The 26544-nt window shown below is 52.2% G+C and overlaps 5 protein-coding genes across 5 annotated transcripts; 2 read left to right on the top strand and 3 right to left on the bottom strand.

The window, feature by feature from the left end:
* Positions 1-2806: 2806 nt before the first annotated feature.
* On the bottom strand, positions 2807-5124 carry N0V89_010284 (uncharacterized protein; the record flags this gene model as incomplete). The annotated part of the gene is made up of 2 exons (XM_056219028.1): positions 2807-3058; positions 4438-5124. 2 exons carry the CDS (start codon positions 5122-5124, stop codon positions 2807-2809), a joined length of 939 nt encoding a protein of 312 aa, XP_056066155.1.
* A 937-nt stretch (positions 5125-6061) lies between these two features.
* Positions 6062-8693, bottom strand: N0V89_010283 (uncharacterized protein; the record flags this gene model as incomplete). Its single annotated transcript, XM_056219027.1, has 2 exons — positions 6062-8600; positions 8689-8693. 2 exons carry the CDS (start codon positions 8691-8693, stop codon positions 6062-6064), a joined length of 2544 nt encoding a protein of 847 aa, XP_056066154.1.
* A 4425-nt stretch (positions 8694-13118) lies between these two features.
* Positions 13119-14745, top strand: N0V89_010282 (uncharacterized protein; the record flags this gene model as incomplete). The annotated part of the gene is made up of 3 exons (XM_056219026.1): positions 13119-13235; positions 13268-14170; positions 14224-14745. The coding sequence occupies 3 exons, from the start codon at positions 13119-13121 to the stop codon at positions 14743-14745; spliced, it is 1542 nt and encodes a 513-aa protein (XP_056066153.1).
* Positions 14746-15007: 262 nt separating this feature from the next.
* N0V89_010281 (uncharacterized protein) lies at positions 15008-15665 on the top strand (the record flags this gene model as incomplete). The annotated part of the gene is made up of 2 exons (XM_056219025.1): positions 15008-15016; positions 15072-15665. 2 exons carry the CDS (start codon positions 15008-15010, stop codon positions 15663-15665), a joined length of 603 nt encoding a protein of 200 aa, XP_056066152.1.
* A 7456-nt stretch (positions 15666-23121) lies between these two features.
* N0V89_010280 (uncharacterized protein) lies at positions 23122-25459 on the bottom strand (the record flags this gene model as incomplete). The annotated part of the gene is made up of 2 exons (XM_056219024.1): positions 23122-23347; positions 23397-25459. The coding sequence occupies 2 exons, from the start codon at positions 25457-25459 to the stop codon at positions 23122-23124; spliced, it is 2289 nt and encodes a 762-aa protein (XP_056066151.1).
* Positions 25460-26544: the final 1085 nt, after the last annotated feature.

The following is a 26544-nucleotide window of genomic DNA, read 5'->3' as shown; positions in this document are numbered from 1 at the left end:
CGCAAGGGACATGCTTTTTCGACGATCCCCTCATCAGTCAACAAACCAAGATAGGGAGAGGAAATGTGCTGCTGCGCTCCGCCTAACTCTATGGAATCACAGACGTCCAGATGATATGCCAGGTGCTTAGGGCAGGTGCTTAGGGTGGTTCAAAACCTTCAGTCCATAGGCCCATGGGCAGACGGTACTTCTGCTCGAAACACTTCCCGCCAGCGTGAAGGTCACGTGGTTCATTGCCCACGCTTGGTTAAAGTCATCCCGTTCCGACTGCCATACATTCGAACGTCTCTGCTTGCGCCAATACTAAAACCCAACTCCACGGAGGTCTATGTGTGGTCGTGGACGCCATCCTCTTTAAGGGTACCAAAACCGACGAGGCCATGGACATGGCGGACTGCCCGGGCTCTCTCAAAATATATCGACAGGAATATATGTGAACGAGTAGGTGAAGGAACCTTTCAAGCTCTCACTTGGCTCCTCTTGAAAGGATTTCCTTTATTAGTCCTGCGAAGAGGAAGTACATTGCATGAAGAAGCCGCTATCTTGTGTATGTGCTGAAAGCACCATTCGGATCTTACATGCCGTCCTGTTCCTGCTGTTGCAGAATACGGGCACAGGCGTCATTTGAGCGCGAGCCTTCTGATTCTCCTCCTGACTCCGCTCCTCGCACACACACCGTGTTGATCGACCAAAAGTCTACCACCTTCGCTGTACGCGACATTAGACTATGTCTCCTACTACAAATGGACTTGGTAGCAATCACTGGTTTTCGCTGTGCTATTTAAAGCATTTTGGAAGCATTTCCAAAGTTGAACGGGACTCAGGTTCATGAGATCTTTGATTCTCTTTTCTCCAAAATGCCCGGACACAAACGCATGTTCCATGCTGGCTAACGCAAAGTCGAGACGCACCTTGCTCATGTGGCGTCAACCTTCCTCTTACAGTACTAAAGTGGACGAAACGGGTCTCTGGATGGTTGCTCGGTTCTTCAAGTCCCGCTCAGAAAGGGTAATGTGGAAGAAGGGAAGCGATATGAATTTATCACCTTCTTACTTGGCCTGTTCTCACACATCCTCGAACCAGTTGGCTCACTAAATACAACGCCTTGAGGACAATGTGGCTCTGGGCACTGTCTGGCCGGATCAGAATCTAGCGATCCACACATACATGGCGCACAGCTCGGCTCTCCCAGAAAATTGTACCTACATTCCACGTCTAGCAGTTGGTCGAAGCTTCCATAGCACATCCATCCTTCTTCTTATGTTCGCTTTCGCCCTGCTGTTCGTACTGCAATCGAAATGGCCTAGGATACATGTGGCGCCAGCTGCTCCTTTCTTCGACGAAGACCTCCGGGAAAAGAAATATGGCTTGTTGTGCGGCGCAGCCAAATGCACCGACGTGTGTCTATGTAAACGAGGGGATGCTGCATACTTTACGCCTACTGCCTTCCTTCATCCCCAGAGTCCCCCGTCACCCAATCAAAAGCGAAGTTTGCTGGGTCCATGCGGCTTCCGGGTTGGTTCCTTCGTACGAAAGAACTTGGAAAAAATCAAATGTTGCGCTGCGCAAGCTCCCCAAACTATACCGCTTCCATTACTTCTCCACATTTCATATCATTCTTACTGTTCTCTCATCTATCCAACAGCTTAAAAAAGAGAAAGCTGGACAATTCATGTAGCGAAAGCTTCTCCCAGATCTTATCAAAATGTCGGAACAAGGAAGCCATGGCGTGCTGCGCGGGCCCCTTAACAACTGTCAAGGCATCACCTTCATGTGAACGGTGCGGCGAGATCTAAACCATCACAAAATTCCATTATGCTTTTTCATGACCCTTTTCTACCTCACTAGGATGGGAGGACGCTTCTACTATATGTCAATTGGCTTTCTTGTGTTTCTAACATGAACCTGTCAATGTTATGCTGGGTGAACCTCGGAAAACTCTAGACTAAACAGCTATGTGCCTCGGCAAATGCTCTACAAAAGCTCCACTGCCATCTCCATGCTTCTTCACGATGCTTTGTCATTGGACTAGAAATCTAGCTACCGCTATTTAATGTGGCTCTGCGCTCCTCCTGCCTGGACCCAAGAGATGCTTGCATCACATACATGGCTTGTTGCCGGCGCTCTCATAAACGTGACGCTACACTTGAATGCAAGCGGGTGGGCGATATATAAAACTTGCTCACTTGCCCTTCTCTGGTCACGCACATATTGTCACGATTTCTGGGCTTAAACGAAAAGTATATGAACTTATGTGCAAATCCTTTCTCTGGTCGTATCAAAATTCAACACGACTACGTTACATGCTGTCCTGTCCGGACTCTCCTAAGATTCGAAGGAGAGATGGTATTTGGGGGGCCGCACTCTCTACCGTAATCAGTGTATGTACAGGGACTCATCAGACACCCAGGTGCCCCGGGATGGGCAACACGAAGGCCAATTGGCCCAATAACTCTGACGCAGTACTATGGTCTGCATACTTGGCAATGATGATGATAACATGTGCTAAGGATTGATGGCGAGAGTCATCACAAGACCACGAAGAACATTTTTTCAGAATTTAGGTACGATGCAGATGGAAGTCTGATTATGACTCACTGGGGCCAAATGTGGGAAATACTCACACACTCGTGCTCGCAATGGAAGAGCTTTTCACGATTTTTCATTGGAGTTTCCCATGCACCTTAACGACAGAAAATAGCAAGATACAACTGGCTGATTGATCGGATTCAAAGATATATATATGAACATGCAACGCAAAAGCAAAGCGACCTACCTTTAGAGCACAGAGTATGTAGAGCTGAAACTATAGGAATTCACTCACCTCAGTGGTAGTATTAGGTTCTTCTGGAGTATTAGGATCTTCTGGTGCGGGATCCTCTGGTGCGGGATCCTCTGGTGCGAGATCCTCTGGTGCAGGATCTTCTGGGGCAGGGTCTTCTGGTGTAGGATCTTCTGGCGTAGCAAGATCTGTATTAGGTTCTTCAATGGTGGCTGGCTCTGTAGAAGTGGTAGCTGCCTCGTCGGTAGTAGTAGAAGGCTCATCGGTGGTGGTAGTCTGTTCTGCAGTAGTAGTAATATCTGTGTTTGTAGGAGTGTATTAGCTGGACGTGTATCAGTTGGAAGGCCGGCTGTATCTGCGGGAGCAGTTGCACTTGCAACATGTCTGAGATCTCTCTTGGCTCGGACCTCAGGTTGTTTCTTACCAGTCTCGCTCGCTAGCGTCTCCGTAACCGATGTTTCCGTCGTTAGCAACGTGTCGCTTGTTGTTGGAGTCTCCGTAACGGATGTCTCTGTCGTTAACAACGTGCTGGGTGCAGTTGATGTTTGCGCGACAGGTGTACTAGTTGTCGTAGATGTCGGCGTGACAGATGTGCCGGATATAGTTGATGTCTGCGTTACAGAGGTGCCAGTTGCTGTTGATGTCTGCGTGATAAATGTGCTAGTTCCGGTTGATGTCTGCGTGAATGATGTACTAGTCGCTATTGATGTCTGCGTGAGAGATGGGCTAGTTGTCAAGAACGTGTTGGTAGTGGTTGATGTTCCAGATACCTGGATCGTTAACAGCGTATCCGTTATCGTTAACATCTCACCCATTGATTAGTCGACTCACCGCTTGCACCGCTTGCGCTCTCTCATAATACACCGCCATCCCAGTCGCCCCACAAGGCTCATGAAACCTATCACACGGCTGCAAGCAGTCCGCGTCCGGTTGCTTTCCAGCAGTGTCAACTGTACTTCTGCAGAGGCAGAAGTCCGTATCATACACAGTAGCGTACTTATGACTTCCCGCCTGATCCGCGTCGCAGATGTCGGTGCAAACCTTTGCAGTCATGGTTTGGCCCAAGCGTGCGGAGCGTAAAACGCCTTCCGGGAGATTCGAGTAGCACCCATTGAATTTCCATCCGGAGGGTGATGAATCAGCAGGTGCGAGGCCAACAAAACTGGCGTCGTTGGTATGCCCATCAAGCATGTTCGCCTCTCCTCCAGGAAGCCGCAAAAGCAAAGCAACTGCAAGTGCGTGTATGATCACTGGTTCAATGTTATCCATCTTTTCCCGTCAGCTGTTTCTGAACACTTACTCGTTAACTGAGTGAATGTTGATGGTAACAGTGTGACTAAAAAAATGAGGGTAATCCTGCAGAAAATTGCGAGAAGAGAATGGAGCATGGAAACCGCACCCAAGTGAGGTTTTGAGGAACTTGCGCGCGTTAGGGGCATTCCGCGCTTAGCGCGATCCGCGCGTTACAACAAACAACGATCGAAGGGGCAATGACAAGCTAGACCCAAAATAAGAAGTGAAGGACCATGTTTCAACGAACCCAAATAGACTTTTCATAATTTAACGTATGGTAACCCTTGCATAGCAGAGTCCTCCGATAAGTGATGCCGCATTCCAGACACGGCCTCTCACTCAACTTTTTGAAGCAGTCCAACGGTTGTTCCCTCGCCCTCCTTCTTCCACCTATACTCTTTCTCTATGCCCAACTTCCTCTGTGTGGTGTCACACAGTTTGGCGTCGCCGCAGTCGCACACAGCGGGCTCTCTAATCCAACGGTACGTAATGCTCCACCTATCGTCGCGCCTCCTCACCGTACCATTTGGCAGCGTATCCGTCTTGCGCTTCTTAATGCCATGCGTCCAGTGCAGTCGTGAGTCGCCGGACATCTGCATCATGCTCCTCGGTGTCAAGTCCACCTCTACTACCTCCTTCTTTTCGCCCTCCTCATCGCCATCGGCATCGCTATTTCGTGTAAATTGCATCATAACCGGTGCCCCCAGCGATAAAGCGTACAATTGATCGTACGCAGAATGTGTATCGACATGCGGAGGGATACCTGCGCCGGGTGGGTAATGCTGCAGACACACCTGATCAGGTGGTCTGCCTTCCCTCGTCGGCAACAATGGGATTAACCAAACCGGGAAGTCTTTGAAAGGAATGCTCGGATCGACGCCAAACGTCTTGTAGTCGAAGGTGTAGCCATAGTGTAGTGATAGACGGCCGGAGCGCTCTGGCCATTCAAGTTCGTTCTGGAAAATTTTCATCAGGTGGGCTTCGTGTTCGGGCGTTATGAAGTCGTCCTGCCAGAATATGCCTCTTGGCTGGATGGCGAGTTCTTGCATCTCTATCCCGTTTCCTTGCTCTTGCCTTCCACTGCTGATATCTTTTTACTATGGCTAATTCAAACCTTCCGGCTCACACAAAACATCGACTAGCGTCTATGCTATTAAAAATGGCCTTCCTCAAAATAGGCATCCTCTCCCGGAATCTCTGTTTTCCAGCATGTGTTGGTCGTTGTCGTTGTGTGATGAAATCCGCCTGCGTCGGATTTTCTCACCCAGAAAATCACAATTAGGCCTCGCGGAGTTTCTCCCCTGTATCGGCTAGCCGGCAATGACAGTTTGGAATCAGCTGCAGGATGATTTCGAAGCCCCTGAAGAGCTGTGACTATGACGTACACTTAGGAATGTTGAGTGTGCACAGATCATGGGTGTGAGATGAGGAAGAGCTAAACTAGAATATTTAGCGCTTCGCTTATGTTTATCACGTGATACGTTTGTTTCCACCCTCACATGACTGAGCGTGCACAACCAAAATTCTTGTCTTCTTCTCTCGCCTTCCGGAACAATCAGAATTCTTCTCTAATCCATCCTGCTAATAATCCGGGGCCACGACACGTCTGATGTCATCAGTAGTCTCCTCAGCAATATAATTAGGAATACCTTATCCGCAAAGAAGGCCTTGGTGTTCAAAATTGGCAGAAAGATTTGACTTTGGTGATCACAGATATGCCTCCTATACCTGAAGTGATAGGGCACGATCGGTAGCTGATTAAAACTATCTTCCCCACAATAATGACACTGTACACGAGTTCCCTGATATCATAGGTAACAAAATGAGGAACGGACAAAGCACCTGGTAAGTAAACTTATGGGTCTCATTTAAAATTTCCCGCTGCTACACTGGAAGCGAAAGGGGATTAAAAAAACTTATGGGTGCACTGGAGTCGAAGAAGCGAAGTCCGAGCTCCTTCCTCCATGCCTACACCTCCCCCGCTGCCTAGATCTTCACCCACTTGAGGAGTATCCCAGCGGCAACCACTGGCAGCACGCTCACCAGCTCACCCAGCCCCGCAAACTCGGGCGGGATCCTCGCATGCACGAAAGCACCCGCCGCAAGTAGAATTGCAAACAAGTTGTACACGAAGCTCCACCCAAAATTGAACGCGATACGGTGCATTGATTTGCGACTGACAGCCATGGCAACGAGAATGCCAGCCAGGCTTGGACGCATGAGCACAATGTCTGCCGCGGATTTGGCCACGTCGGTTCCGCCGCTCATGTGGACGCCGATGGAGGCTTGGGCGAGCGCGACTGCGTCGTTCGTTCCGTCTCCGCAGAACATGACGATGGGTTGGCTTTGCTTCTTCTTGGACCCGCGTGTGTCAATTGTGGAGAGGAGGCCTTTGATGTAGGCTTGTTTCTCTGCCGGGGTACAGCGTGATCGGACGTTGGCAGAGGGGATACTGAGCCGGGCTGTGACCGCGCGGACAGCGCCGTCGTCATCACCTGAGAGTACATGGACCGCGATGTTGCGTTCTTGGAGCTTGGCCACCGTGGTGAGCGCATCCTCTCGCAGCGCATCTTGAAGGCCAAATACAGCCGCCAATTCGCCGTTTATGGCGAAGCAGAAAGCCGTGTAGCCTCGAGAGAGGACTGGTTGGACAGAAGGATGATCTGTGAGTCCCAGCCATGTGGAATTACCTGCGCGGAGTGTGCGACCGACGAAGGCACCTTCGACACCTTTGCCGACTACATTCTTCGGAGTCGAAATTGCCGTGGCAGACACACCTTGTGATTTGAGATGGGTCGTAACAGCAACAGAAACCGGATGTTTGCTGTCTTTAACAAGACCTAAGAGAAGGGCTTTGGTACCGACTGACGGATTGAGGCTCTCGCTCTCAGCAACTGAGAGTTTTCCTTGGGTGAGGGTACCCGTCTTGTCAAAAACCACATCACTAGTCTTCCACGCGATTTCGATTGCATCTGCAGACCTGAAGACGACACCCTTCTCGGAAGCCACGCCGGTGGCAACTACTATTACCATCGGTACTGCAAGGCCAATGGCACACGGACAAGATACGATCAGGACGGTGATCGCGTACGTGATAGACTGAATTGTCGCCTCTGATCCCGACTTCTTCTGGACCGTGATACCAATAGCGAGCCAGATACAGAAGACGATGATGGTGAGAGATACAACTACAGGTACGAAGTACGTAGCTACCTGGTCAGCGATCGCCTGAATCTTTGGCTTCGTCAGCTTGGCTTCATCAACCATACTGGCGATTGTGCTGATAGTGTTATCTCCAGGGATGCGAGTGAGTTTTACGGTGAGTACTCCTGATCTATTGATGGATCCGGCAATGACTTGAGATCCTTTTGACTTTACGACGGGTCTGGACTCCCCAGTAAGCATTGATTCGTCGATCTCCGAGGCACCTGATAGAACCGTTCCATCAGTAGGGATGCGACACTCCGGGGAGACTTTGAAGACATCGCCATACTGAAAAAGTCTCGTATCGATGTCTGCTTCATCTCCATTTGCCAGGACAAGGGTCGTAGAAGAGGTTTGTAGCGATCGGATAGATATCGATTCCACAGCTTTTTGGCGGGCCAAGGCTGCGATGAACCGACCGACCATAATGAGGGTAACCAGCAACGTACTGGTCTCGAAGAATTGACCGGTCGATAGCGGTTGATGAGTGACGAGGTACCCAAAGGCCACAACTGAGAAAACGTATGCAGCAGTCGTGCTCAAGACGATGAGAAGATCCATCTCTATTACTCGCGAGAAGATCAAGGCTTTAAGGGCTTTCGGATAGAATGGTCCGGCAACAATGACTTGGACCAGGGTGGCGAGTACCAACGAAACAGTTGCAAAACGTATTTCCTTCTGTTCCTTGTTCGGCAATGGCGCCCATGATAGAACTAATACGGGTATCGTGAGGACGATGGATAACAAGGTCATGTATCCTACATGACGGACATGTCGGGCACCAGCATCCAGAGTAGGATCAACACTGAGCGGTGCTAGTTCCATGGGATGTGGCCAACCGTTCTGGACAAGGTCCCGCGCGCCAACAACTTCCGCATCGAAATCGACGCGTACTGTCTTTTTGTCAACAGCCCGTATTTCGATTACACCGCTCGGCCAATCGCCCTTGCTAACCTCCTCGGCATACCCGGCGCAAACCAGGTCGAGACTAGAACCGCGGTTTGTGATGCGCTCGCATTTGAACTCGGTTGTTCGTTCCAAGTGTCTTATTACTCCATCAACTGACTGCAGGCCTACGTCCAAAACGAATTCGGCCCTCGACAGCACCAGACTTGTCTTCAGTTTCGTGACGGACGGCAGTGTCTTCAACGTCCGCGAAAGCTTGGTTTCACATCCGGTACATGTCATGCCTGAAATGCTGAGAACAACATGTTCCTTGCCGGAGAGGCCTAGCTCGGTGTCAGTGGTATGTACCACGTCTGTCTTAATCTCCGCGACCTTTTCGATCACGGTCGTCCTTTTCGTAGCGCAATTACCAGTGCTGATCGAATATTTTACTTCGTCACAGTGAGCATCAGCGCAGCCTTTGGTATCTTGCGGGTCATATGTGTTGGTGGGCTTAAGCGCACAGCATGATTTCGTCGGAGAGCAGCGATACGTCGAAGTACGCGATGCGGGTCGCTGCGGAGGCGAGGACGATCCTTCAGTTGCCTTCTCGGCTGTAGCATATTTTAGTTCGAAGGTTCGAGGGGAAGAAACGCGGAACGAGCTTACGATCGCAGCAAGGTGAGGGCGTGCCTTCACGACAGTTGGGGATCTCGGAAGCACTTGAAGAAGGGCGGTCCTCTTCCAGTCGTATGTCTTGAGCCGGCTCAGCACAACAGTCATCCGGGCAATCGTCAATGGGACTCCCTGAATGATCGTCTTCAACGCTGCAACAAGTGTCTGCGTTGTCTTGTGTTGACTGCGAAATCGGAATAGGTTGAGGGTCGGGAGTGGCGCCACAGCACCCATATCCACAGGCCATAATAAGAACGTGCTGAGTGAGGAATCCAAGTCGTCGACAAGTCGCGATAAGAAGTAATATTATTCAGCTGTGGAAGCCCGAGCCAGCCTTTTGGAGTCCCCAAAAAAGGACTGTACATCTGCGCCGCAACCCTGAAGTGAGACCTGTGAGCTTCAAAGTAAGCCTGCATTCAAATTGCATATAACCCAGTCATCGGTGACCAGTGTATACTGTGCAATTGGGATTGGTGGAGGTGGGACATGTTGGCTTGGCGATAACATATCGAATTTGGCGACGAATCAGAGTCGATGACATACCGAATTCGTGGTCACAACGGCGACAACATACCAGCTCTACGTCGGGAATTCCAACGACTATTGAGTTCCTGCCGGCCTGACCTCAACAGCAATTAAGGCATTTCGGCTTGGACTGTGGAGGTTTATACTCACGAGAGTTGATTGTGCGGGTTCTGTACCACGCTTCTTATTTAAAACACCTTTGTCCAAGTAGAAGAACAGTCCTGTATGAATACAGAGGACTCTCTGTGATATATGCCATTGTCGTACCAAGCCTCTACGAGATGTTTCAATTGAAGCCTTCCTCTAGCCAAAAACTTCGTAGTTGAGAATTCTACCCAGTAAAGAAGAGCATGTTATTGGAGGAAAATGCATGGGAACAGTTGTCGCTGCCCTTTCGCAATCATCGGATAGATAATATGCGCTTCCACTTCGGTCGGAAGACGATGCCGCATCCGCCGCAGGCCAGAGATAGTGCCGTAAATACGATCAAAGGCCCATACGTCGTCCCATAGCCAAAGCGACCAAGCGAGGTCGTGCTTCCTGCCTTCACCAGAGGCACACTGACAAGTCCGCCTGCAACATAACCAATGCCTCGAGCACCATTGAGCAGGCCATACAAGACTCCGCTATCAATGGCTTCATTCCTTTCTGCAGCTTCTTGCTCCATATCGTTCATCGTTCGGCCCCAGGTTGCGCTATACCCGCTGGCGAAGAACCCGAACGTGATTGCAAACAGTACCAGTAAAGCTGTGCCTCCCCGAGCAGCAAAGCCCCAGAATAGGAATGCAGCAAGTGCAGAGCTTATTGCCGATATCGCGGTGACGGTTTGAGCGGACAATTGCAGGTACTTGTTGTCGCTCAGAAACCCGAAGAAGGTCGAAGAGCATATCCCTGGTATGTTGATGAGAGTAATCAGTAATGTCGAGAAAGTTGGCGACAGTGCGGATACGTTCCTGGCATACTCGCTAAGGTACGTTTGCGGAATACCATACCCCGCACTCTGAAGCAAGGTGGCAGTACTATAGATCCAAAAGGTTTTGTGTTTCAGAAATTGCCAAGGGATCTTGCGTCCGCGAGTATCGCTCATGTTCAAGCTTGAAGGAGGAGTCGCAATCATGGATATGGATAGCAACGCGGTACCTATCATCAAGCCGCCCCAAGCTATCAAGGTTGTACGGAAGCCGTGGCTATCAAGGAGACCGCGGAAGAAGAAGGGACAAGCAGATCCTACGATGTTCTTTGTAGACAAGCATATACCGAAAGCCACGGCTCGATTGCAGATCCTGTTGTTCGTGTTGAACCATTCGCCGAGCGATAGGGTGAGCGGACTGAACACAAGTGCACAGCCTAGGGCCGCCAAAACACCCTGCGTTGCGATGAGGTGCCAGACGTGCGTGCTAAGGGACGACAACATGAAGCTGGCGCATGCAAGGATAGCGCCAAATGCAGCTGCTGTTTGGCGATATCGTGCCCACCGTCTTGTGAATAAGGCGAAGAGCAACGGCATCGAGAGGTACATAACTCCGTTAGATGTCGTTCCGATGATGCCTGTGAGCTCGCGACCGCCTTGTAGGGTCCAATGATCAAAGTAATACTCCTGCAGTACGCCGTAGCTCATGGCGAAACCTATGCGCATGAGTTAAGGTCGATCAACCATCTGGGAATGGTTACCCCATATTGGCAATTGAGACAATGCTGAACCGGTAAGAGCTAGCAACCTCTTTCGATCTCGCTCTCGCTGTGCAGGACCTTGACCCTCATGTTGTTCATGTTGGCTAGAAGATTGTTGCTGTAGCTCCTGGAGAGGCATCGCGTCACGACCCTGGCTGTGTGCCATATTAATTTGCGTACTGAGTTGGCAGTGTAGAGCAACATTGGGAGCACGGGAAATTTCCGTCGGAGAAGCGGTAGCGTAGGCTTACAGATGATGTCATCCGCGCTCCTGAGCTAAGCTTCATTGGGTAAAGTGTCGCGTGTCAAAGAACCTCCGATCAGACGGACATATTTCAGGATCCGATATCCACCATCACGACAGGTACTGTTACAATGATGCACAATGTGCGTCGACCGGAAACACCGAAGGATGAGTCGATTGGCGGACAGAACGGACACGTCACGATACATGCGTCACCTTTAGCGCTTATCAGATAAGGTTGTGGTTCGAACAAGAAGCAGTGTTTAACACGACTCTCCACACTAGTCAAGCATACACTTTGAATTGTGTGTGAGTCGCGCTTCTAGCCGATCACCTGGTCGAAAGCCTGCGCATATAAATTCTCCACCTCCTCTCAATTCCCGTCTTCACACTTCATCCTCGTGCCTACTAAAAGCGCGTTTGCAATCGGGGTATGTGACCCTAAGCTGTCGTCCAAAAGAAACATGAGAAACGCGTATGGAGTCTTCGAAAAGATGGATACAAACGCAACATGTTTGTGATGCTGCTTTCCCCCACTGTAGCGCGTCATCTCAGTACTCAATCAAATTTCGAACCGGAAGAAGTGCATGGTGCAAATTCACTGAGTCGGCTAGATGTACGGGAGCATCAATGCTCGAGACTTTGGACCCGCTACTTTTTTTTGGTTCCTAGTCCAGCGAGACCGCCTGTCGCATATAAACTCTCCCTTCTTGGTCCATTCGTACTCCCACACTTCTTTTCTCGCCTTGTTCAAAACATCCATCCAATAAACCTATGGGTAGCCCTCGTGCTAATTGTCAAATGCAACTTTACTATCATCGCAACGTGAATGCTCTACTGGCAGCCATGATGAGGCTGATAAAAAGATGATAGAACGGACAAGGACGCTCGTTTAGCAATCTACCATTTGGCAAAGGCCTTTCATGTAGATATTGACAGCTGTGGTGACAATTGCGTTGGTTGCTCCTTCTGCTCGCTTGCTCTAGCCTTTTTGGTTCCCAACTCGTTGTTCCTTCCAATATCTGCGTGCGTTCTTTCCTCACTTCTAGGTCCGGGCGCCTGCATCTCTGAGCTATGCACACTTCCACCAGCCTCCCACATCGCCATCCTCTCGGTGATCGCATCGCTCAGGTTCGGTCTCCTATTGCACAGGTATTAATACGGTGAGTCCCGCCATGATGTCCGCAGGTTGACGTTGACTGACCGTGCACGAATGGCAGGGTACAGGCGCCTATCCATTCCTAGCTACCAATATGGTGTCCCTCGTTGCGATTAGGAAGCGGAAAGACGCCCACAATCCCATTGTATCCTCGCAAGACAAAGGCAAAGTCCGAATTCTTGAGCGCAGCAGGAGCCGCCATTCTGGATCCTCCGTCAAACCGCCGCCAGTCAGGGCCAGCCTCCCGTCATCTCGCACGTTCACCAACCTACGCCGAGGAAGCATCAAGATCTGGTCCATCTTTCGAAGCGGCAAAGGTGTGTTGGTACAAAGACCCGAATTGCTCGATGCTGACTATGCGCAGGCTCGGGGCTCGGCTCCAGACCACTTATTGTTGAAAACTGTAGCTCCAATACGAACACTTCGGATAGCACGCAGCGTGCTGCCACCGCCCCAGCTAGTCCGTCGGAGGTAATTTCGGCTTCGCAGTGCCCCAGTGTTGGCGAGATTCCGATGATCGAACCGCCTTACACGTTACGCCAGGAGGCGTCATCGATGCTGCAGCTTCCCAGTGCAGCCGGATTTGATGGCGAGTCAGAGCCGGCAATGGATACTAGAGACAAACGTCCAGCGGCGCTGCATACAAGCCGGTCGACACCCGGTCTTTCACAACAGCTCACATGGAGGATGTCGTCCAGCCTGCTGCACAATTCTACTGTGATCCACAGGCCCAAGCTAAAGCCCCGACCCACCGTGCCCAACTTCAATCTTGTGAGCCGCTTGGAGAAATTCAATGTGTACGTTGTGTTGCTGACATTGAGCCACTCAGGCGCAACAGCTCGAGGATACAGCCGAGGCGCCTCCGGTGCAAGGCACCATGATTGATGTTCCAAGTCTGCCCTCTCAGGTCTCAAGTCTGGTCGGAAGCAGCAATCTGCTCAGCCTACAGTCAATGTCAACGACTCCGACCTCACTCATGTCATCCGGTGCACCGCTATCCGGTGAGACAACACAGCGAGCGCAGCACAGTCTCCGTAATGTCTCGACAGGAGGTTCTCCGATATATGAGCTATCGAGCGAGCAGCTGAAATGCCAGTGGTTGGTTTTCCCCCGTCAAGATTCTCCCATGCTGTCGAAACCATCAATTGCAACCGTCGAGAATGCTGCTGCTGCAAAGGTCTTCTTCGAGTCACACTTCAATGCGTTGCTTGGGGTCAATTCGTGCCCTCGCTCGATGCGCAGGCGTAACCTTGAGCGCAAATTGTTCGCCATGGCGCTTCCAAATGAGCAACGCCAACAGGCGAGACAAGAGTGGCATCGTGCGGAGAGCAATCACCTTCGCCAGACACGTGTTCTGAAATCCAAAAGTCTCATGCGACAGAAGACTAAGGGAGTGCATATTTCAAACTATGATATTGTCCGCGTTCTGGGCAAGGGAAGTTTCGGAGTCGTCCGACTTGTGCGCGAGAAGAGCGACCCGTCCAGCGCTAGCGGGTACTCTACTGGGAGCAGCTCTGACAAAACATCCTACGTGGACGGTACGAGTGAAACCGGAGGTCCAGGAGCTCAGAAGCAGGTCTTCGCCATGAAGGTTATTCGCAAATCCGACATGCTCCGCAATAGCCAAGAAGGCCATTTACGCGCTGAACGCGATTTCTTGGTCGCTTCCGAGAACTCGAAATGGGTAGTCCCGCTGATCGCGAGCTTCCAAGACAACAATAATTTGTACCTGGTAAGCCATAACCAACATCTTTGCATGAGACCCGCACTCTAACAGCAATGCAGGTCATGGAGTACATGGTCGGAGGCGACTTCTTAGGCTTGCTGCTGCGCGAAGATATCCTTGACGAGGGTGTCGCGAAATGGTACATCGCCGAGATGATTCTTTGCATCGAAGAGGCGCACAAGATGAACTGGATTCATCGAGATATCAAACCCGACAACTTCCTTATCACATCTTCCGGTCATCTGAAAATCTCTGACTTTGGTCTCGCATTCGATGGTCACTGGACTCACAATCAGACATACTACAACGAGCAGCGATACGCTCTGCTCCGCGATCTGGACCTGCAGGTACAAGGTGATGCTCAAGACTGCCAAGAGGAAGAGGAGAAGCGGGAGCGCCGAAAGGCGATTGACCTAATCAATGGAAGGGCTCCTCGCGATAGATTCGTAGCCAAACAAGATGGCGCAAGCGGGCCTATTCTCGACTGGCTCAATCGGACCCAAAAACGCCAATTTGCAAAGAGCGTGGTGAGTCAAACTGTATACATTATCTCAAAGACATGGGCTCACCACATCGTTTAGGTCGGCACTAGTCAGTACATGGCACCAGAGGTTATCAAAGGCGAAAGCTACGATGGAAGATGCGACTAGTGGAGCATTGGCATCATCCTCTACGAGTGCCTATATGGATGTACTCCATTCTTTTGCGAGAACCGACAGGCGACTAAAACACGGATCTTGGTATGTAGTAATCAATGGTTGCAGCATGTTTCTTCGTTGACCGCTTCAGCAACACAAACGTTGGTTGAGATTTCCACCAGAGCAACGCTATGCTAGACCAAACATGGATCGGGTAGAGTTCATTCAGCAGACGTTGGACGCATTGAAGCTGACTGTACCATATCTAGGTGCCCCTTATGCCAGTATCCCGCCACGCCATCGATCTCATGATGCACCTTCTAGAGGACCGCTCCGACCGCCTCTCTGCAAAGCGCTACCGAGAGAATGATTGGGTACTGCGCGACCGTGCCCTCGGTCCCCGTCGCGTTCGTAACTTCAACTGCACCGGCCACATCGTCTTCTCCAACGACGCCGAAGACATCAAGAAACACCCTTTCTTCCGTACGATCCAGTGGCAGAATCTGCACCTCACAAGTCCACCGTTCGTGCCCCGCGTCCACGGCGGCCAACCAATCACCAAGTACTTCGATGACGAGGCCGACATAATGAGCGAATCAGACCACCTGGATTCTTCGAGTTACGATCATGCACCCGCAGAGGGTGATGTGGCTGCTAGCGAACAGAAGGTAGGGGATGGCGACGGTGGGGCAGACTTACCTACACCGCCGCAAAGTCCAGCGAAGGGTATCAAGAAGATTCAGAGGAGAAAGAAGGAGAAGAAGAGGCCAAGGGACAAGCTTCTTCGGGATCCTCAGGTTGGAAAGACGGTATTGGAGCTGAGAAAGAAAGGCAAGTCATCCCATAGAGCCCCCGATACATGACTTACTTATGCTCTTCGTCAGGTGCTTTCGTGGGTTACACGTATAGGCGACCTCACTTCACACTTCCGGAGCTGGAGGATAAGTTGTTTGCGAGAGGTCCGCTAGCTAGAGCAAGCATGGTCTCTGTATGTGCGTAAGGGGAGGAGGTGGTGCGACTGAGGTGTCTTTTGTCTGAGTGTCTGCTACGTTCGGTCCTGCTTTCGTATTGTTAGTAACCTATGCTTTTTTTTATTGGTTTTATTTACTAAATGCGCGTCCTCGGAGATTTTGCTGTTCGTGCCGTACTCTGCGGAAACATAAATGCTTATAGCCTTATAGATCTTCAGGAAACCATTGCGCAGAAGTATGTGTTACAAGCTCTTCTGCCTCTAAATCAAACTGTCGCGGTGACAATTTTTGTGCGCAGGACTCTCTATATTAAGCACGGTGCTGCACAGTTGATGATGATGGCATAGAAACTTTGGAATAGGGGTATCTAGGGTATCTAGGGTATCTAGGGTATCTTCTCACAACCAGTCCATCATATCACATCTTTCCCCTCTGCATCTTCTTGTTATCCAAGCCCTTTTGTAATCAGCGCAGGTCCTTAGCCCCCCTAATGCGATGAACATGCCTCACCACGACCCTCACCCCCAGCTTCATGCCCATCAACCCTTGCGCAATCCTCTCCGCAATGCTGACGCTGCGGTGCGTCCCGTACAGACAGCACACACTTAGCGCGACATCCCTCCTCGGGCGGCCGCCGTCTTTCTCCTTTTTCATCTCGCGCCGGCCGAAGGAGAGAAGCTCGTGTGTTGCGTCGGCGACGGCTTTTTTGGCGCGCGGGTCGCGCATCACGTAGTCCTGGACGATGGGCGAGACGCCGGAGTATGCGTCGCAGATGTGCGGGGGTGGGGGCGTGTAGTTGTAGGCGTGGATGGTGTAGAGGTGGGGTGTGCCTGGGGGAGCTCGGTGGTGAGTATCTTTTGGACTGCGGCTGGGGAGTTTGCTTTTGTGTGGGCGAAGGTGATGATCCAGATGGTTGGGTGGGCGGCGCGGGGAGAGGAGCGGCGGGCTGGTGGCGGAGGTTGGCATGAGATGGGCGGGCGCGCGGTGCGTGGGCGGCGCGAGGAAGAGGAGCAGCGGGCTGTTGGCGGGGGTTTCGCGGTGCTTGGGCGTGAGCTACTGGATGGTGGTGGTTTGGTAGGCGGGCCTGCATAGAATGTTCAGTATCATGTACGTTAACCTTGTGTGTTCTCCATGCGAGCTATCATTTGGGTTACTCAAGAATGGAGCTTACCTGGCTAGGTTTGCGTTGCGGTTGTTTCTGAGGAGCATTTCGAAGCGGCAAATTGAAATGGACCTGTTTCTTCGGTATACTGATCTTGTGGCGGAGCTGCGGCTGCGGCTGCATCTGTCTTGGAGGCGGAGGTGTCTTCACATGGCGGTGCGGAGGTTGAGGGGCGAAGACGGCCGCATATGGTACTGCTGCGAGGGGGAAATGGAGAATCGGTGCCGGCGCAGGTCCCAGTGGGTAGATAGGATAGTTGGGCGCGTAGTGAGCGTTCTCTGGCCACCGTGGCAAAAGGGTGGGAGGGTGAGCATGGCCTCTAGGATGGCGCTCGTGGTGGTGCATCGCGCTTTCCCGAGGCCGTGACTTGCGGTCGTGTGCCGACTTGAAGCAACCCGTGGTTGCTATCTGCTATAAAGATACAAAGGAGCGTGTTACAGCTGTATAGGAGGTGTTGGCTAAGAAGAGGGCGATGCGAGCAAGAGTTCTGATGTGCATGCTCCGTTGGGTTCGTGGAGTCACAATAGGCAACCGTGACGCATGGCAGTTGTACAACCTTGGAAGCCCATCACATCTTGCTGTCCCCGTTTGGCGAGTGCGGCCGTGACGTGTTGTCAGGCTCTCAGTACTTCGTGTAACCCCATGACAGGTACTGAACGCCCAACTTAGCATTCTAACTCTTCTCGCTGCCTATTGAAAATCCGAGTATCTTAATGCACTACTCAATCGTGCAGGATACCGATGCACCGAGACTTCTGATAATGCTAGAATGCCAAAGTTGAATCGATATCTAACACTTTGAAAGGCTAGAGCAGAGGATATAAATGAAATAACGACTTAAAAACAGGATAGTAAGCATTGCCACACCGCCTTGTTGCTACAAACCTCAAACAATCCCACCTCAAGGTGTGTCTCTGTGCATATACTCCACCCGAGGTGAAAAAAAGAACAATCGAATTTACCGCTTCGAAGGACCAAAGCAGGGAACATGAAAAGACGAAAGCCGCAACGCCCAACTTAATATCCCAACTCTTGTAGCTGCGCACTGGTAATCCGAGTATTTCAACGCACTACTCCATCGTGCAGGATACTGACGCACCGAGACTCCTGACCATGATGAATTGACCAAAACAATCGATATCTAACGCTTCGAAAAGCGAGTGCAGAGGACAGGAAAAATGATGATTCGAAAAGACGACAGTAAGTATTGCTACGCTACCTTGTTGCTGCACACTTCATGAAATCCAATCCCAAGGTGTGCATTTGGGCATGTATTCCACTGGAGGTGAAAAAATAGAAAGAACACAACCGAAACTACTGTTTTGGAAGACTGGTGTAGAGGGCACGAACGAAATAGTGACTTGAAAAAACAAAAGAGGCATCGCTACGCTACCTTGTTACTACAATCCTCGTACGAACCCACCTCAAGGAGAGCACCTGAGTAGTTACTCTACAGGAGGCATTCCCAATCACAAAGGAAGCACGATGCACCAAGCGAGTATGCGGAAAAAGGGGTGGAAGATGAGCATGGCGATGCAGAGGCTGACCACGAGCAGCTCTCCGTGCTAGCAAATAGCCCCTTCACCATCCACAGTCCCCTCCTAGACATCACTACTTCATAGCGTACCATGGTTTCATTCTAGGCTTCGCCGCTCATCAGAATACTACCTACCCAACAAGTCACATGAAAGCAGTTCCCACGACCTCGGGTTGCCTACCAGCACGTGATAAAAAGTGCCTGAAAAAGAAGTACATCACAGAACACGAATAAATCACATTGCACCTCTTCCCATACGAGCGTTGCCTCACTGCACGTGACATCAGAAAGAAAGTGCCGAAAATCAACAACGCAACACCCGGACGAGCGTCGCCTCTTCGCGAACAGAAACCCCACATCCCGGCCGGCAAAAGGGAGACGGGCTGATCGTATCGCATACCACGGTAGGAACCTCCCATTTCCACGGCATCGGTGCGATTCGCCAAGTCCTTCCCTTGTCGGCCGGCTCCTCCGGTGGACTTCGCTTCCTGCGCGCAAGGAAGGGGACTTGGCGTATTGGCATATTGATGCGGTCGGCATGCCCGTAAAGGATAGTAACGTAACGCCTTGGGAGGAGAGCAGATGTAGGATTACATACCTGTCCTGATTGATGCTTAGGAGAAAGCGCAGAAGCTTGAGGGCAAGACTCACATGGCACACTGGTACTGGCTTTGATGCATGAGACGCGACGCAGGGTCCCCCGAAAGAGGAAACCGTCGCTAGTGCTGCGCAGTGGGCATGGGATGGTACAAGTATGTGGGGGCGGTGCAGCTGCATCCTCCGTGCTGCCTCCGCATTTGCAACGTCGTGATACGATACGATGTCACAACACGCTTCCATCCATCCAGCGCATCTGACGCGAATGCGAACGTGCTCAAACAGCAATAGATAGATAGATAGATAGCATACATGACTCCCGCACAGAGACAATATCGTCCAGCCTGAGTAATATATTGCGAGGTCTACGCCCCAGATCGCGGAGTCTAACCCCCAATCGTCTCGTATAATGGAGTGGAGTGGACTGCTGCCCAGCAAGGCAAGGCACCGCTGTCTTACGTTCCGTCCACACAGGTATCATTTACACGGCATGATCCGAGGATATTCGGGCCTTTGGATGATGTGATGCTGAGCCTGCTTCGATGTGCATTGCATGCATTGCATAGCAGCGACATAGGACCGAACGCGAGTGAACTGTGTCCGTGACTCCGTGGCCTGAGCTGTGAGGGTTGTCTGTGCTGTGCTGTGCTGTGCTGGCCGTGCAAACGAACAGGGAAGGGGGCAACGACGTGCGTCGTGGACATGAAGCCGAAGGCACGCCGGCGCGCCACGGTCAAGACGTCCTCAGTCGGCGGGACGGAGCCGCAAGTCGATATCGGTGCGGTGCACAAGCTTAGCGGCGAGCACCCATGTTGATGTCCTATCTTTACTATCGGCGGGTACATAATTCGCTGACTGGTTTCGGGGAGATAGCATGGTGGAAATGTGTTGTTGGATGCTAAACCTGTCAAAGCGATGATTAGCTGGAGACATAATCGCCAGTCCACTCTGCTCTCGCGTGCAATTTCGAGATGTGAAAGTCATCTTCTTCCGTAGCACTGTAAGTAGCGACGCTCTATACCTATCATATCTAGACAAACACCTGCACCACCCATATCCCATCCCCTTCCCATCCACCCTCCCATCCTTTCCTCCCCTAACTACCCGCTTCGGCACCCTCCCGACCCTCGGCCCGCCCCTCGCCCCGGAAGCCGCCAGTATCCGAGCCGGCCAGGCGCCGTTCGGTTCGAAGGAAGGAACGGCTGGAGACGCATCTGCTCATGTGGGGCCCTCAATTCCTCCATGCACTGCGCATCTTTTCGGTATAAGATTTACACACCCGTCTGTGCGATAACCTCGGCTACTGAGCATCTGCTGATGCGGCCCAAGGGTGCGTGAATTGCGCTGGACTGGACTGGAGGAGCACGGGACGCGCGGCGATGCGCGGGTTGGCGCCTGTTTCTCGACGCAGGCTGGAGGGCGTGTCGTGTACTCTGTATCGACTGACTTACTCGATGGAAACGTGCGACTGGGCAGACCACCATTTGCAAGTTTGGACCCTGGATGCAAGGTAAGGAAGTGAGGCGAGGACCCCGGTCGCATGCGCTCGCCGACGACATGGACATGGTCGTAACGGCCTTCTAGAAGCGAGCGAAGAGGCCCTGCGACATCTCATCGCGATGCAAGGGCTGGTGCTGGTAGCGAGGTATTGCGTGTGTGCTGGGCGAAGGGGATGTGACTCGATCCTGTCTCTCCTGTCTATGTAAAACCGCTACGGCAATGGCTTGCAGGAAACATGCGATGAGTCTGAGCATTCATTTCGTATCGAGCCCTCAGGTAGAGTGGTGACATGGTCGGGGCAGGGCAGAAATGACATGGCCTGATGTGACTTTCTCGACGACAGCCGGTACGGGTAGGCTAGTCGCGGACGGATACGGCGGGCATGCGGTGTAACCCCACCCACGTGCTTGTGTAACGGGGCAGGTGAACGTTATAGCGGAGCGCGTATAGCACGCAACGCCAGCGCAACTCGCTTCCTCGTCGCACCCCCTTGCCGCCATGTAGCCTAGCTCCGTGCACCCCCGCAGTCGCCCACATGATCAGCTTTGCATTGCATATCTACCTTACGCCTCCAACCTTGCGTGTCGGAAAGTATACTTGCCGACTGTTACAGCGACAGATTGTACGCGCCGCCAAACTCTAACTCTATTTCTGACCCCACGCCAACCACACTCGAGTGGCTAGCAACGCCTGACAAGCCCGCCCCGACCTGCCATTCCGCTTACGGTCAACGGATCCTTCACTTCTGGGCACGGAGCCTGCGCCCGGCGATGCATGATTCGCCGACTCCTTCGATACCGCACGGGCAAGTCGCCATTACAAATATCGCGGCGGGACTATTGGCTCGCGATAAACGGCGGAGGACGGCGCCGTCTGTGCGGCCTGCTTCAAGTAGCGATCAGTGAGGCTCGATTAAGTTCAACGGACGCCAGCTGCCGGCTACCGAAGGTTTAATACAGACGAACGTTAATGTCACTCTTCGAGCACAGTGACGGCATGCTGAGCGACGTCAGCGCTTTCACACGTAGAACCTTCACATCGCACATCCATCACATTCAACTCGTACCCTGCGAGGGAGCACGGCGATGGGTACCGCACCACGTCGATCAAACAGGCGCCCTCGCACTCGCCGACGATCTTGCTGCCCGACGCGATCAAATACCGCGCGTTTGAACGGCACCAAGACCTCCCCTCGGTCGCCCGCTGATCAGTGATACGCACCAGGATGTCTGTCCCTTCCCAAAAAAGGCACTACTTGCGCTCCATAGCGTCCAGCACGAGCACGCGTCCCTGACGCGCTGAAGCTCGTGCACACCATGGCTATACTTGCCTTCGTATGCGCCGTATCAACCTGCCATGCACGTCGCGTCGCGTCTGCCCGTTCGTGGAAACATCTGCCCGAGTCCCAGCCTCCTTCCCATCCTCGATCCTTCTCTGTAGACACGACTGCCGTGCGGACTAATCTCCACATCCACCACATTCACTGCCTCGCGTCAGCACGCGAGACGCCATGATCCCCCATCTTTAGTCCTGGGTCCAACGGCGCGCCTCAGAGCATGCCCCACATCGCTCGACAGCACGTGGCTACGGCCCGACCTCAGGCCGCAATCCAGGAACGCTCTCCGCCAGATTACGCGCGCAGTACGTCCTTCGCGTTAGACAATCGCTGCGGAGCCTGTCCGCCATGACCTGCTCGCCAGCCAGAGATCGACCACCTCGCAGATTTGAGATCGGACCCTGAGCACAGCACTGAGGCCTGACCGAATGAGGGGTAGACACAAGCTTTCCTGTATGGTATGCCGCTGTGAAAACACCGTGAACAAACGCTGCCATGCCATGCATCACCGTCTCGGATGCAGCACCGAGTTACCACATCCGCACGCACCCGAAACGCACTGATTGAACGGATCCACGATCCGAAACTTCTTCCATTACTGTGTGCTCAAGCTCAACGCTTTCTCAACAAAGCAAAGCAAAGCGATGGATGGATGCCCAGACTCCGTAACCCGAACCAACCCCCTCGCTTTGCTCTGATTTGCAACAGTGCCGAAACACATGACACAGCCACGGCTAGTGTCGGATACCAAATACATGCAAGCCATGCGTAGTTTGCAGACAAACCCGAAAAGCAGTTGCTATTTTCAAACATGGAACGTGGATATAGTCCTTCCAAGAAAACTATGGCTGATATCGCAGCCCAAAAGCTCCCATTCCCACCAGGGTATAGATGTTTCCAGCAGAAAGTCGACAGATGGCCGCCCAGCTATGTGTGTGGTGTTAAAACAAGAAAACCAAAGTTGGCTATGCAATGGTGTCAAAATTCGAGCGCTAGCCACCCAATGTAATTATGTAGGACCAGAAGAGGTCAAATGCGCCGTAGTAAATGCAGAGAGAGAGTGTGTGTGTGATTTGCGATGTGTTGCTGATATTGGTCGGGTTGACCCTGCCAAATTCATATATCATCTCGCTTTCCTTTTCCCTTTCGATCCTCGAGGACGTCGTGGGGGGTTTTGCCGTCCAAAGATAGCGGATTAAAACCGCAGATCAGGCACTCATCTGGAACGTCGGTATGGGATGTTGTGTAGTCGTGCAAGGTTATCCAAAATCTCATAGTCCAGAGAGAGAACCGGGGAGTTGCCTGATAAATCCCTGAGAATGTCTTGGGTTCGCGTAAACAAGGCCGTCAGAGTATCCTTGGTCAGGCAGTTCTTCTCGGGAAGGAATCTGCGCATCTGAGAGGTGTAGACCGCAGTGAGCACGAGCATGTTTCCAAATTGCCTAGACAATTGAATTAGTATGATTCTTATTGAGTTGATGGGTTTCTTACGCATGCAACGTGCCGAAAATGTTGGGCACAATAAGCCGAGACTTGCGTTGACTTTCGTAGTTCCTGTACGGAAGGTTTTCGTCGGCACCAATTCGATCAAATGCAATTGTACTCTGAATGGCACTTTCGACACAGCTCTGGACAATCTTCAGAGCCTTCTCGTCCTCGGCACTCAGATCCACGATATCCCGATGCGGATTGGATCCGAACGAAGTGTCCGTGGGGAGCGGCGAATTGTTCGATGCTACGGTAGGCGGCAGCTTCATGTGATGGATAGCCTTGAACAACAGCGGTCGTAAGACTACGTAGTATCCGCCGTAATATTTCGCACGCATGCGGGCAATGTTAATGTCGGTGGACGGTGGATCCGAGTCGTTCCAAGCCAGCGGCTCAGGCAACAGGCGCCGCCAGGTGGCTAACAGTTCAGCATGTGATCGTGCCATATTTCCAATCTCATCGATGTTGTTGCTATCAAAGCCAAGTCGCGCGCCATACAGCGAATTGTGTGCATCGTTAAGGATGACACGCAAATGGATCTGGCTTGAGTAAATGAAGAGGTTCTTCGTGTGCTCAGATGTTTCATGAAGCTCGGGCATGCCTTCACCGAAAGACTCGTAGACTCCGGAGGGATATTCGATCTTGGTCTGGTACTGGGTGATTGCACTGGGTTGAAGCTCACTAATCTCCGCAATGATATCGCTTTCCATTTGGAGACATGTCCAGTAAACGCACTTGATCAAGTTCAGACGGTGCCGTTCTTCAGCCGACTGGCCGTCGTCGTTGGGGTCTTCGACAACATTCTGACCTGCGGCGTTCTGCGTAATCTTCTTGCGGTAAACCTTCTTGCCCTCGCGTCTGATAAGTACCAAACAGATTCTGCAAGCGTTGTTGGTCCAGCTCCAGCTTTCGAGGACCCGCCCGAATTGTCCCAAATACAAGGCAGCTAGGAGCATGGCTTGAGCATGAGCCACCGTATTGCCACCGTTCTGATTACCGAGGATGTCGGTTGCGTAGGAAAAGTATGCCATTCCAGGCAATATATCAATGTTCCTTGCACGCGTGTCCGAACCATCGCTGCTGAAACTATCGTTCGCAGAGCGCGGCGAGTCTCGATGGTAGCCCCATGTTCCGTTGGCTGTCGGCAGTCTGTCACTCTGGGGATGGGGTAGTTTCTCCTTGTGAAGACAAACTTTACCCAACGCAAGGACGAGAAGGATAATCGCATTGCGTAGAGAACGTTCGATACTGCCTCTGGCAAGCTCATCCGCCAATCCATAGGCGTCACCAAACATGCTGCTGGATCTTTTTCGTTTCATGCCGCCATTGAGTCGTTCAGGCACCGCTGATGGTGACATGGTGCTGTTCTTGCGATCCGGGCTGTATACATCCTGGAACTCCTGGATCATCTTTCGCAGCTTTGCCGGATTCAGGAACGGGTGCAGATTATGTATGTTTTCCTGGTACGACCGGTAAAGTTTCCATAGAGTCTGGGAGTTGAAATCGGGCTTTCCATCGGGACCAAGACCACCTACGTGATCATGTCGTGGGAGGTCACCGTTGTAGGTGCTAGGGCTCGAATGATCAGCAGGTGGGCATCCCCACAAACCCTCTTTCGTAGCAGCAGGTGAGGGACTGTCCGATTCGAGGTGGTTTTCCGGACTGCCAGGGCCATGAGCACCATCATAGAGGTCGTGGCCTTCTCCGACACCCCAGACGCGGAGTAGTCCTCGATCTTGTTCCATAAGCATGGGATATTGATCGATTCGGTGGCCTTCCTGCAATAGTCGTTGAATGAACGGTACACCGTTGCAGAAGTTCGTCATGGAGGGCCACTCGATGAACAGGCGATGTGCTGGCGTCCGATGATCGGCCTTTAGACCAATTCGATCGTTGTCATTGGCCGGGTCTGGAGCTATTTGTGTAACGGTCGTCACAACACTGTCGGCGGGTGTAGCAGGCTGCGCTGCGTATCCCTGGAAGGATTCTCTCTTGATAGGTGTCGGCGGCTGCGCTGGCACGGGGGATATATGGTTATGAGTAACGACCGGGGATTCCATCTTCATGCTGTTGACTCGGCTATATTGAGTTCGTCCATGGACCGGAGTTGGTAGTCTTGGTGTATGCTGCTCGCCAGTCGGGGGTCGAGCACCGAAAGCTTGCGGAGACGCATGATCAAACGCTGGCGACGCATGCGCAGCGAATTTTGGTTGCGCGAGCTTCCCGTCAACGTGTTGTTTCCATATGTTAAAATTTTCCACAAAATCTTTCAACGTGTCGGATATGCTATTGACACTGTCCTGCAACTGCATCATGCTGCGATCTTGTCTAATTCAAGGGTCAGCAAGCGAACTACAGTCAAGACTGGCCTTACATACTTGGGTGGTGGGACGTCCTTGTATTGGCAGTCGAAGTTGTTTTCTCTGCAGAACTGACACGGCCTGGCTTCGTCACACTTTTGTTTTCGCGATCGGCAATGGTTGCACGCCTGGGTGGCTCGGACCTGCTTTCGTCGCATCGTTTGCGCCCCAGGACCGTACTGTGCCATGTAGGGCCCGTTCGAGTACGGCAGAGGAGGAGGTTGACCATATTGCGGAGTCTGCGGGAGCGGTGGTGTATGGAACTGCGACTCGTTTGGAGGACTCATGGCACCGTAGCCATTGCTCATGCTGCCATGGCGAGAGGCGTGGGGGTCATGGTTTGCAGGCCAAGGACTGGGGCCGCCATGCTCCATGCCTCGTGGTACAGGTTCAGAGTCTGTACGTTTGACGTCGATGTTGATGCTGAGACTCGTCTCCCTCGAGCCCTGGACGGGCACGGCGGAAGACTGTGGCGTTGGTGCTGTGCTGTAGGAGCGGATGGAATCCTGAGGTACGGGCTGGGGTTGCTGCGGATGTCGGGCAGGAAGTGTCACCGGCGTGCCCGGGAGGCCATGAGGGCGGTGGGCAGGCGACGACACGTTCCTTGGATCGGGGAGGTGGCGTATATCAGAAGGCGGAAGGGATGGCGAGGGTTGAGTTGGGCCGTAGGGTCCAAGTGCGGGAGGCGGATAGGCGTGCGAGGGATGCGGCAAGCTATGCGGTGGAAAGATGCGCGGTGGGGGTGAGGAAGCCTGGGCCGAAGTGGGATGTGATGGGTGTCGGGCAGAAGG

Source organism: Didymosphaeria variabile (assembly GCF_027946475.1).
Source record: "Didymosphaeria variabile strain IMI 356815 chromosome Unknown scaffold_8, whole genome shotgun sequence".
NCBI classification, from domain to species: domain Eukaryota; kingdom Fungi; phylum Ascomycota; class Dothideomycetes; order Pleosporales; family Didymosphaeriaceae; genus Didymosphaeria; species Didymosphaeria variabile.
Note: the sequence above shows the minus strand (reverse complement) of the source record. Positions and strands in the feature narration are given on the sequence as shown.